The 12,537-nt window shown below is 40.5% G+C and overlaps 1 protein-coding gene across 4 annotated transcripts in view; it reads left to right on the top strand.

Moving 5' to 3' along the window:
• TAOK3 (TAO kinase 3) overlaps nucleotides 1-9,894 on the top strand; it is a 169,097-nt gene extending 159,203 nt beyond the window's left edge. For all 4 annotated transcript variants that reach the window (XM_014854724.3, XM_070516157.1, XM_070516158.1 and 1 more), the window contains exons 19-21: nucleotides 933-1,145; nucleotides 7,310-7,492; nucleotides 8,542-9,894. In XM_014854724.3, coding sequence (XP_014710210.1) covers nucleotides 933-1,145; nucleotides 7,310-7,492; nucleotides 8,542-8,703 — 558 coding nt within the window. In that variant the 3' untranslated portion in view covers nucleotides 8,704-9,894. The remainder of the gene's footprint in view (nucleotides 1-932; nucleotides 1,146-7,309; nucleotides 7,493-8,541) is intronic.
• Nucleotides 9,895-12,537: the final 2,643 nt, after the last annotated feature.

Here is a 12,537-nt window from a genome sequence, read left to right as displayed (position 1 = left end):
ATTTCCCCTGCACTAGAGATATGGAACTCCTGTGGCCCTCACTGCCTCCAGATAATTTTAGCTGACTGCTAATTAACAAGCGATATAGACTAAGTCATTGCTTTATGTCAAGAGGGACATTGTCAGTGTTGACACAGATATAAGGCCAACCTCAGTCACACTGGACATGCTCCCCTCTAGCCAAATCCTAATCTGTCTAATTAGTGATCCTTGTTATCACAGCTCCTCCAAGTGTTCATGAAATGGAAGTGTGACTATGAGACAACCTGGTGGAACTTCCGGATTTATAATAATACACCCTGCCTTCTCCTTCCCAAAATGCATATTTGATATTGCTACATGCAAGTACAACCTCTTAATGGGGAAAAATATCTAAAATCAGTTTTTCCTTTCCATTTATGCTGAATTCCAGTGGAAATGGGTTATCATGTGAAGTATTATCCAGACACTCTCCTTTATTGATTTGTCAAGGAAACACAGAGCAGTGAAAGGTGGCATATACACTGCCATCCCCTTTCTCACTTGGAAACAGAGGGGAAAATGACAAAAAAAAAAAAGGTAAAAACAACAAACAATAGAAGGCACTGAAGATTTTGACTAGGTAACCGTTAAAGTAATGCACAAGCTTTTAACAAACTAAGCTTCATAGTATTCCACAATCTGCTCAGAGTTGTGATCCCTGTAACAATTCACTTTTTAATCCATTTGTAAATTCAAAATGACTTCTATTCATTTCATATTAAACCAAAAGTACTGGTAGAGTTAACTCTTGTCTGTGTCATATGTATTGTTTTCATTATTTTTGACTAGTAATGTGGGTCACTGCACCAAAAGACAAATGGTCTCAGCACCTGTATTGTGTCATTAGAATGGAAGGCTTTCTGTATTTACTGATGTGTCTTTATTTTCCTTTTGTCACTTTTTCTACACAGGCCATGGAAATGCAAATTAAAAAACAGTTTCAGGACACTTGCAAAGTACAGACCAAACAGTATAAAGCACTCAAGAATCACCAGTTGGAAGTTACTCCAAAGAATGAGCACAAAACAATCTTAAAGACACTGAAAGATGAGCAGACGAGAAAACTTGCCATTTTGGCAGAGCAGTATGAACAGAGTATAAATGAGATGATGGCCTCTCAAGCGGTAAGTGGTTAGGGTCAGTGCCATGGCTTCAAGAGCTTTGGGAATCAAGAAAATTCAAGATCCAGCCTTTTGTTTTCCAAGATGATTCTTGCACAAATTTAGGAAATTGGTGTTTTTCTACCCAAAGAACTGAGGAAGTGACGACGCTGAATAAAGCCAAGCCAACACGGATACTTGCTGGAGTGTGTCTTCTAAGATGGAACTCAAGGAATAATAATGTGCTAAATCAGACCTGCGGCACATAGGGACTTTGAGAGCAAGATGTGATAGATACCACATATAATATCCTATTTTCATTCATCAAAGCTTGTGCAACTAATGTCAGGCACAAATGAGTAAGACACACGGACATAGTCATTCAATAAACTTTTACTAAGCATCTGTGTCCAGCACTCTGCTGGGCTCAGAGATAGAGTGATGAGCTAGAGAGACAACAATTGGTCCCTGTCCCCACACTTTTGTCAGTCAGGCAAGGAGGTCAGATAATTAAGCAATAGAAATAAAGCATAATAAGTCCTTTGGTGTGGGAGGTGCCGGAGGCTCTGGGAAGATAAGTAGGAACAACTAATCTGGTCTAGGGAAAGCTGCCCAACAGGAGCCAAGCTTGAAGGAATTTATTGAAGTAAACGGGTTCCACAGAAAGGGACCTACATAGGCAGGCAAAGGTCCAAAAGGTGGAAAGTATGCATGTGGGGACTGAAAGAACTTTGGCGTGAGCCCAAAGTTCAAGGAAGAGGATTGTGGGAGCCCAAAATCGAGAGGTTGTAAAGGTCTTGGTAAGCCAGAGATGGGAGCTTGTCTGGTAATTCTATGATGGTTTCACAAGGAGATGAGTCTTGAAGAGTAATAGTGCACCAAAAAGGCTGAAGAGGAAAAGTCCTTCCTGGCAGAGAATACAGTATATGCAGAGACTCAAAGGCCTGAAAGAGGATGTGTTTGAGAAACAATGAGTAGCTGATATGGCAGGAGTATGAAGGGGAAAGCAGGGAGATAGTCAGGGATCAGAGCCTCAAAAGCCAGGAGTTTGGACATTATTCTGTAAGCAATGGAGAGCTACTGAAGCCTATTCTAAGAAGGAGGGTGACAGGATCAGATTTGTGTTATAGAAAGATACTGGCAGTAATGTGGCAAATACAGGTAAAGAGAACTGTTAGGAAGCTATTGTAATAGTCAAAAAAAAAAGTCATGAAGGCCTGAACTAAGAACATGCTAATGGAGATGGTGAGGAGGGAGAAGGATTTGGGAAATATTTAGGAGTAGAAGAGATGGACTTAGTGACCAATTTGAGAGGTAGGTTTGATAACAGTGGAATCAGTCATCATTTTACTGAGAGAAGAATAGAAGGAGGGGTGAGTTTGGATTCCTGGAAGATAATTGACTACATTGTAAACATGTTGTCTGAGCTATGTGGGTATCCAGGTAGAGAGGTACAGAGATGGAAATCTAGTTCAAGAGGGTGGCAGGATTAAAGATAAAACGTTAGGCATTATTGTTCTATGGGGGGCAGTTGTAGCTGATAGGAGTATCTGAGATCATCTAGGGACAGGAGGTAGTATTAGAGAGGAAGGGGACTAAGGACAGAGTTGAGGACACCAACATTTGAGGGCTGAGTAGAAGTAGACTAAAGGAGATGAATAATCAGCAATATGGGAAGGGAACCAGAGACCATGTCACAGAAGCCGGAAACAAAAGTTCCTAGTTGATGATTCCAAATGTTGCAGAGAGACCAGTTGGACCTAGCAGTGGATTTGCCCATTGATTGTCCTGGACAATCAGTGGAGTGGTGGGAATGGAAGACATTACAGTGCATTGAAAAAGTGATTATAAAGTGAGATAAAAAGTAAGATAGAAATTTGTCAGTGAAGGAAAGTAGAAAGAGCTATATCTAGAGAAAGAGACAGTTAAAGGAGGACTCCTGTTAATTGGGAAAGGCTTAAATATGTCCATGGGATGAGGATAGGAGCCAGTGTACTCATTCATTCACCCAGTAAGTATTTATTGACTGTCTATACTATGCCCCAAGCATCCTGGACTACTGTGGTGAATAAGACAGTGTTATAGAAAGATACTGGCAGTAATTTGGCAAATATAGGTAAAGAGACCTGTTAGGAAGCTATTGTAATAGTCAAAAAAAAGTCATGACGGCCTGAACTAAGAACATGCTAATGGAGATGGTGAGGAGGGAGAAGGATTTGAGAAATATTTAGGAGTAGAAGAGATGGACTTAGTGACCAATGTGAGATGATCAATTTGTCATCAATCATGTCTTCATGGAATACATGAAAGAGTGGAGGAAAGAGACATTGAAAAAATCTACTCAGTGTAATGGCAGAGCAAGTGCAGTGTGCTAAGAGAGTGTAAACCAGGAGAGCTAAGCTGGTCTGGAGAGTCAGGAAAGGCCTTGCAGACACAATGATTATTTAAGCTGAGGTGTAGGGAGCATATTCCAGGCAAAACAAACTGCATGTGTAAAGATGCAAAACACAGTGGCACTTCTAAAGAACTCAAGTCCATTATGTTTAGAATATAGAGAACTAGGAGGAGACTAACATGAGAATAAGACTGCAGGGGTAAACAGAGGCTAGACCGGGTAGGGGCTTGTAAGCTTTCTTAAGAATTTTGATCTTTATCCTAAAAGCAATGGGAAGCCATTGAAGAGTATTAAAGAGGGGACTGACATCAGATTTGCATTTTTGAACCATCACTCTGGTGATGGAGAGGATGGCCTGGGAGATGGCAAGAGCAGATATAAGGAGATCCTTTATAAAGTCGCTGCTTTACCCGGGCATGAGGGAGTGTGGCTCGACTAGAGAGGGGGGAGCTGGGATGAAGGAGAAGTGGCTAAGTTTGAGAGACAGGCAGGAGATGAAATTGAAAGCATTTAGTGACAGATTGAATGTGGACAGTGAGATATTAAGGATGACTCCCAGTCTCTAGTTTGAACAAAATGGCAGATGATGGTGCCATTTACCTATGTGGTAAAAAAGGAGGTGGAGCAGACTGGAGAAGGGGGAAGGGAAAGATGATTGTTAATATTAGTCATGCTGAGCTTGAGGGCCTGGGGAACCTCCACGTGAAGGCGTCTCCAGTAGACTGGATAAGCTAGCCTGGACCTCAGAAGAGAAGTCTGAAACAGGGGTATAGATGTGGGAGTTATTTGCATATAGATAGTAATTGAAGTCTTTGGAATAAATGAGATTCCTTAGGAAGAGAGATTAGAGGAAGAAGAATGCCCACGACAAAGCCCTGAGGGACACCCACATTTAATGGCCCACTATGGTAGGGCATAGCTGGAAGAGGAGAGGAAGGAGGAAAAAACCAAGAGCGTGTGTCATATCTCAGAAGATAAGAGAAAGATTTCAGGAAGGAAAGGGCAATCCACATTATCAAATGCAGCTGGGAGATCAAGTAAGATGAAGACTCATTCAAGGTGGTCATCAGTGACGCTAATGTGAGCAATATAAGTAGAGGGGTTGGGTCAGAATGAGGAGTGCAGAGAGAGGTTAAAGGTAAGGAGAAAGGGGAAGAGAGTTGATGGGGCATAAAGGTTGATGGAGTTTTTGTCTTGTTCATCTTCACATTCTCAGCATCTGCAACAATGCCTGGCAAACAAGTGCTCAGTGTATGTTTGTTACATAAGATGGGAGAGAACGGGATCAGGAATATAGGTTTATGATTCCCCTTGAATAAAAAGAAATACCCTTTCTTCTGAGGCAAGGAGGAGATAAAATTATGTATGATAAATGCAGCTATCCTTTACTGACCACTTACCATGTGCCAGGCACTGTCTGCTAAGTGTTATCTCATTTCACTTTTGTGAAACCCCTTTGACCTTTGAAGTAGTTACTATTTTAACCCTAATTTACCTGTCAGGAAATTGAGGTTTATTGAAGTAAAGCCACTTGCTTAGGGCAGGAATAGGGAAACTTTCTCTGTAAAGGGGCAGATAGTAAATATTTTAGGCTTTGTGGACCACAGGGTCTCTTACAACTACTCAACTCTACTATTGTAGTGCAAAAGCAGCTACAGACAATACACAAATGAATGAGCGTATCTGTGTTCCAGTAAAACTTTATCGACAAAAATAGGCAATAAGCCAGATTTGGCCCTTAAGCCATAGTGTGCCAAGGTCCTGGACTTCGAGGGTCACATAGTGGTAATTAGCTAATTGATGATGGAGCTAGGATTTGAACCCATTTTGGGGGGAACCTGTAAGCCTATATGCCTGGGCACTGCTACGTTATGCTGCTTCTATCACATACTTTTCTTCAGTTTAATCCACTTTAAAAAACAGAAATGTATTTACCTATACTTTTATAAAACTTTTTAATGGATTTGGTATGTGCAACTTTTGGATGATGAATACCAAAAACTGGAATATCCTCTGATTTCTAGACTGGCACTTTTACAGTCAGAGCTGGTACAGAGTAACATAGTTCCTGACATTAATAATAGAAGGCCAGAAATAAGAGAAGATGGAGGTATTTCAATGGTCTAAACTGCCCCTCGGATAAGCCTCTCACGCACTTGGCCAGGGCTCATGTAACAATTAACAAAGACAAGAGAAAAGAACAGACTTTCATTCCCACCATTGGTAAAGAACCTCGCATATCAAGAGGGAATCGATAACAATCTCACTGGGAGCCAGTAAACCCGTCGGCCTTTATCTGTAAGGCTGTTGCTGCTGCAGCTTGACTGTTCACTCTCCGTCTAGTATCTCTTCTCTCTTCACTTCTCATTGAGAAAATGAAAAGAGAGGTATCCTCTTTAGTGGATTTTAGTGAAAGCTGGGTAGGATGAATTATTAGAAAGTACCTTGGAAGTATGATTACATTACTTATTTTGTGTTCATTTGCTATAGCATATTTCTCCAAAAGTACTAAAAAAGACAGTATGCAAATAACTTTCTGAAACTATTCTAATAACATTTCAAAAAGTCATTTCTCAATCAAGATATTGAGATATATTGTGAATTGTCACAAACTGTATAAAATAGGGAAGGAAGCATAATATGGAGAATAAGTATCTTAGCAAAGTGGTCTGTATGGAAATATGCAGATAAACTCAGGGGACAAAGAACTGTCTAATTCAAAGGTCCTAATTTCGTAGTTCCTAACCGAACTGAGGGCCTGCTAAATCTAGAGAAAACCAAGCTTGGAACAGGAGGAGGGTCATCATCCCTAAACATAGTCCTGCTAATGGCCCCAAACCTTCAACTATGCTCATTGGAAGGTTGGCATTTCTGGTGACTGGCTTGGCCATTCTCCACACAGGATCGATATCTTGATGGATTGACACAAAGTTCAGGAGCTGCAGGGAGCAAGGAAAACTTTATCAGCCTTATAATCTGGACTTTCCCGCTTCAAACCAGAATATGCCCCGTAAGATTATCAAGGCTACCTCTGTGAGGAAGAGATTTTCAACCACTTGAGTTTAAGATTGGCTGGCCAGCAGGATGACTTGTACAGACAACCGCAGGGACCTGCATTACTTGCTGGGAGCGTAACAGTACTGTGGTATATTCCTCTAGTGTTATGGAAATTGGACTCTTTTTTTTTAGAGCTAAGGATATCTAAGTGTTTGATGGTTTTTGGATTAAAGATATATAAATATGGAAATGGTTAGTCAAACCAAAATAATATAACAGCTATTATTTATTGAACACTTGGGATACATCAAGAACTATGCCTGGGATTTCATATGAATTTTTTGTTTAATCCTCACACCAATCTTAGATAGTAGGAATTATTATTGTTATTTTCTTGAGATGAAAAAAATGAACTTTGGAGAAGTGACACACCTAAGTGAGTGGTGGAGCTAGAATTCAGGCTCAGGAGTCTGCCTCCAAAGCCCACAGGCTTCATCACTGAAATGTCTGGCCTTCCTGACTCCTGCCAGTGTGGATTTAAGAAAACTAGGGTTTTCTTAAGAAAAGAATGTTTTTGTTTTCTTAAGAAGGAATGCTTTAAGAAAAGAATGTGTATTTAGAACTTTGTAGCCCATTGAGCAGAATGTAGTGTTTTTGGTTCCTAACTCTGAATGTACCCGGGGCATCTGTTTTTTTAAGAGGACTTGTTTCAGTCCAAACAAGGAAACATCTTCCAGTAGTCACCAAGTGCTGTAAGCTAGGAGTGAATGACAGTATATGTCTTCTGTGCCCGCAGTTACGGCTAGATGAGGCTCAAGAAGCAGAATGCCAGGCCTTGAGGCTACAGCTCCAGCAGGAAATGGAGCTGCTCAATGCCTACCAGAGCAAAATCAAGATGCAAACAGAGGCACAACATGAACGTGAGCTCCAGAAGCTAGAGCAGAGGGTGTCTCTGCGCAGAGCACATCTTGAGCAGAAGGTATGAGTGTTCCTGCGGGTCCTGTCCAGCCGGGCGGAGGATGGGGCACGGCCTAGGGAACTGCCATTTATTGAGCCTTGCCTATGTACCGGGGGATTAAACTAGGCACTGCTCACTTATTATCTGCTTTTATACTTTTAGTACCCCTGAAAGGCAGGCATAATCTCCTTTCTACAGGCAGGATACGAAGGCTCAAAACGGTTAAGTTACTCGCATAAATCTGATCCCACAGCCTAAGCTCTGTCTCTTACTCTGCTAGGAAACCCTCCACCTTCACAGCCAGAGGAATGACATGAGTTACTAGGTGATGACATGACATATGAAAGGTACTATGAGCTGGCATGGCTGCTAAATGGCATGAGGAAGCCAAATGCCAATTTGGTTTTTATTTTCAGCTATTTCTAAACCAAAAGAAATCACTAACAGGGCTCTTTAAAAAAATTAAAATGAAGAGAGACTGATATTGCCATACATAATAAATGTTATCAGAATTGAAATATTCATTGCTTTAGATATTGCTGAGGAAAATGAAGTAGAAAAGATTTCATAAAGCATCTCAAAGCTGTTAAGCATTTATTTGCTTACCAGTTATTTGTGCTTTCTATTGGTAGTTCCCTGAGACCAACGTAAGAGACTATTTTCCCTGCTCCTGTTCTAGAATTAAATTACTAATGACCCAGGGGACATTTGATTCTCCATGGGAAAGTGGCACAATCTAATTGTGCCTGAGTGTCTTTTAGCTTCTCCTGGGCCATCTCCTGCTGAGACAGGACACTGACCTAGATCAGGCCAGCTGCTTGGCTTGCTAGAACAGTAGTGCTAGCCCCAGGTGGGCCCCAAACATTCTTATTCTTGTGAGCAAGTTTTAAATATAATGGATCAGATACGAGACATTTATTCCAGGACTCTCCCAGCCTGCCCCAGTCTAGTTTACGTTTAGTTCCTGCGTGTTTGTATGTTACGTGAGTGCATGTATGTGTACCCATGTGCATGTGGGTGCCTGTTGGGAGATCCTTTCCATTAAGAACTGCTCACTGTGCTTATTTCAGATTGAAGAAGAGCTGGCTGCCCTTCAGAAGGAACGCAGCGAGAGAATAAAGTACCTATTGGAAAGGCAAGAGCGAGAGATTGAAACTTTTGACATGGAGAGCCTCAGAATGGGATTTGGGAATTTGGTTACATTAGATTTTCCTAAGGAGGACTATAGATGAGATTAAATTTTTTTGCCATTTACAAAAAAAAAATGAAAACAGAAAAAAATTCAGACCCTGCAAAACCACATTCCCCATTTTAACGGGCGTTGCTCTCACTCTCTCTCTCTCTTACTCTTACTGACATCGTGTCGGACTAGTGCCTGTTTATTCTTACTCCATCAGGGGCCCCCTTCCTCCCCCCGTGTCAACTTTCAGTGCTGGCCAAAACCTGGCCATGTCTTCTATTCATAGTACACGTCACAGTATTGATGCGATTCAAAATGTTTCAGTGACAACGTTGGAGACAGTTTTAACAAAACCAAGAAACCAACAACAACAAGTGGATGTATATTGCTTTAAGCAATCACTCATTACCACCAATCTGTGCAAATAAAGCAAAAAAATAATAATAAATGCCAAGGGGGAGAGAGACACAATATCCGCAGCCTTACACCTTAACTAGCTGCTGCATTATTTTATTTTATTTTATTTTTTTGGTATTTATTCATCAGGAATTAAAAAAAACAAAGTTTTATTAAAGATTGAAAATTTGATACATTTTACAGAAACTAATTGTGATGTACATATCAGTGGTGACATATTATTACTTTTTTGGGGATGGGGGGGTGGGAGGGGTGAAGAGATCTTGTGATTTTTAAGAACCTGCTGGCAAGAGTTTAACTTGTCTTCAGCATATTCTGATTGTATCATAGTCATTTTCTGCTGTTGCAGAGGATGTGAATACACTTAAGGAGCTCACAGAATCCCAGTAGCACAAATTGGGCTTTGGCAAATCGTGTATTTTGTGTATAGAAGGAATTTAAGGAGAGGTATTACTTATTTTCATATTGTATTTTAACTGTTTCTCTGATCAAATTTTTTTACTTCCTCCTCCTATTCCTCCCCACCTCCCTCCTTTTCCAATTCAGTATTTGGAGTTCAACACTGTCTCTCAGTCAGATCATCTTGATCTTTTTCTTTATTTCCCTTCCCCTCCCTAAGTCCCATATCTTGGTCATAAATATTGCATTATTCACACTTTCAAACTGTGTATTTTCTTACAATAAAAAATGATGAAAAAAAAAAGGCTTTACTTCTTTTGCATGCACTTTAAAAACAAAAACAAAAACATTTTTCAGGTCCCAAGGAAGAGCATGATAACTGTCAGAGCTTTTAATTATATTTGTAAATAAAAGTGTTCATCACATTGCCTTGCTGTGTTATTGTAGCAGGAAGTTTCCCTTCTAGGTTCACCAGTTCATAATCCAGAGGGAGAGCCGCCCTCCAGAAGCTGTTCTCCATGGCCTCGGTTGCTCCAAGAAGACCTTTCAAGATTTTCAGGTAAAGATGTGTCTTCCAAGTTCTTCTACAGGGCTGAAGATCATGATCAAACAGATAGACTGTTTGAAGTGGTCAACTGCACCTTTCTGTCCTTAAGAATAGGAAAAGGCACATGTGCATGCACGCACACACACAGACACACACGCACACCCCAATGTGCCAGTCGTGCATAGGAGCATGTATTGCTGAGGAGAGAAGCTGGGCACCCTTAAATAAAAGCAGGCTATGAAGAAGACATTATAACCAAACATTTGAAATGATCCCACTGTAATAGTAGATCCCTCCTTCCCTCATATTCTGCTTTTATTAGAATAATTTTATATGCATAATAAGAAGATAGTAAAATATATAACTTCTAGGATATGGTTTTGGGGTCAAGACAATCTCAGTAAGATCTCATATTCTTAGGGTTCTAAGCCCTGGACATTGAAAATTGCTCTTTAGGACGATGACCTGAAGATCATTCTTCTATCCTACAGGATGTTCAGTCGTCACAGACAAATGTGACCAGTCCTGTTCACTGTGATAGACTAAAGCAGAGAGGTATACTCAAAAACTTACAAAGCAATTATCAACATGGGTTAACCCCAACCACAAAGGCTTTAATAATTACCACCCAGTTTCCTAAGCAACTTAGTTCACTGAAGTTTCTATATTAGGTAGATCAGAAAATAGTATTGGAAAGGGCTGGAAAGACTCATAATTATCCACAAAAAATAGCTAACGTGTATTGCCTGCTTATGCTTATCATGTGAGGGGACACTACCTTAATCATTTTCCAGATGGGGAAATAAGCTCAGACCAGGGTAAGAGGTGGTGAAGACAGAATCAAGACCTGATTTGAGAACCCACACTCCTAGGCACAGGTCATACTGCCATTCAGAAAAACATTCAATCTTCAGGAAGGCAGAAAAACTCCCCTAGTCCATCTCATCCACTTTTCTCTGTAGTGAAAAATGTCTAAGCTAGCCTGTGAAAAGGCCTTCTGCCTGTGAGATTATGGGGGCTGATCTTTATAAAAGTTCCCTCTCCACAAGTTTGTCAGTGATGTGTCCCAAGGTAGAGTTACCAGAAAGAAGGAATGTGGGTCCCTGGCCCTAACACCTGGTACAAACTGAGTCTTTCAATTCCTTCTAGTGCCTTCATGAGGAGGCAGTGAGAAAAGACAGGGACCAGAATGGCGGCAAGAGATCAGGTATGAAAGGTGCTAGGACAGCGACAAAGAGCCAGTGTCCTGTATTTGTCCAGCATACACTAGACTCCTGAGTTAACAAGAATTATCACAGGTTTATCATGCATATCAGTAAGGGCTGCTTACCTTTGATTTGCAATTATTCATTCAGTGATATTTATTGAGTAATGTGTATATCAGGTGCCATGCCAGATGCTTGAGATACATCAATGGGTCTTAGGGAAAGATCCTTGCCCTAATGGACCTTACATTAGGGGTAGGAAGAAACTGATAACACAATAATTATAATAAGTAAATGACCTTACATGGCAATAAGTGCCATAGATAAAGGAAAAGTAGGGAAGGGTGGGGAGATCAGAAGTGCCAAGATCAGCATACATTCACTCATTCATTCAAGAAGTATTTATTTAGCATCTACTGTGTGCCTGGGCATGTAGCGGTAAATAAGATGGAGGGGTCACTACTCTGCTGGAGTTCATGCTTTAAATCTCCACTGAAACGGAAGTCGGTCAGCAATGCGCTAGGCTAATCAACGGTAGACTAAGGGGCCGTGACAGTGCAAATGCTGGGTGCCGCCAGGAGTTCAAAGGAATGCAGCAATTACAGAGGGGGTCCGAGAATGCTTACCAGTGATGTCTAATTGAGGAAAAGTTTATTTCTTGATTGTGCCATCATCTATCTGTAATTACTTGTTTACATATCTATTGAAAAAGTATTCCTGGGCAACTGGAAACATGCCATGTAAGAATTCCATATACCCTTCTGATTTTAATTTAGTGATATATTTTGCCATAGAAATTATAAGAACTAAAAAATACATTTTTATTCCATTGTGGCAGAGCAGTGTTAGTCTTTCCTGCTGATTACAACTAAAAACTAGACAGAATGCAAAAGCAGCTATCTGAGGACAGCGAGAAATAAAAGCAGGTGGACTGTGGAGAAGCAACCCATACAGAGGAGTGAAGGCGAAGTAAAACCCTTCTCAGGTGAACAAAAATTGAGAGAATTCATCGCCAGCAGACTTACTCTGCAAGAAATGCTGAAGGAAGTTCCTCATACTGAAGGGAAATGATACCAGGAAACTTGGATCTCTGGAAATGAAGAAAGAGCAACAAATGGTAAATATCCAGATAAATATAAAAGGCTATTTTTTCCCTCTTCTTTAAAATCTATTAAAACATATATGTATATTTAAAATATATATTTTGTTGGAAGCAAAAATTATACCATCGGTGAGGGTTGCAATGTATGTAAATTAATCGATATACAACTATAACAAAGTTTGGGGGATAAGGACCCATGTGGTTGCCATGCTTCTA

The sequence above is a fragment of the Equus asinus genome, chromosome 8 (genome assembly GCF_041296235.1).
Source record: "Equus asinus isolate D_3611 breed Donkey chromosome 8, EquAss-T2T_v2, whole genome shotgun sequence".
NCBI classification, from domain to species: domain Eukaryota; kingdom Metazoa; phylum Chordata; class Mammalia; order Perissodactyla; family Equidae; genus Equus; species Equus asinus.
The sequence above is the reverse complement of the archived record's forward strand: the minus strand, read 5'-3'. Positions and strand labels throughout refer to the sequence as shown.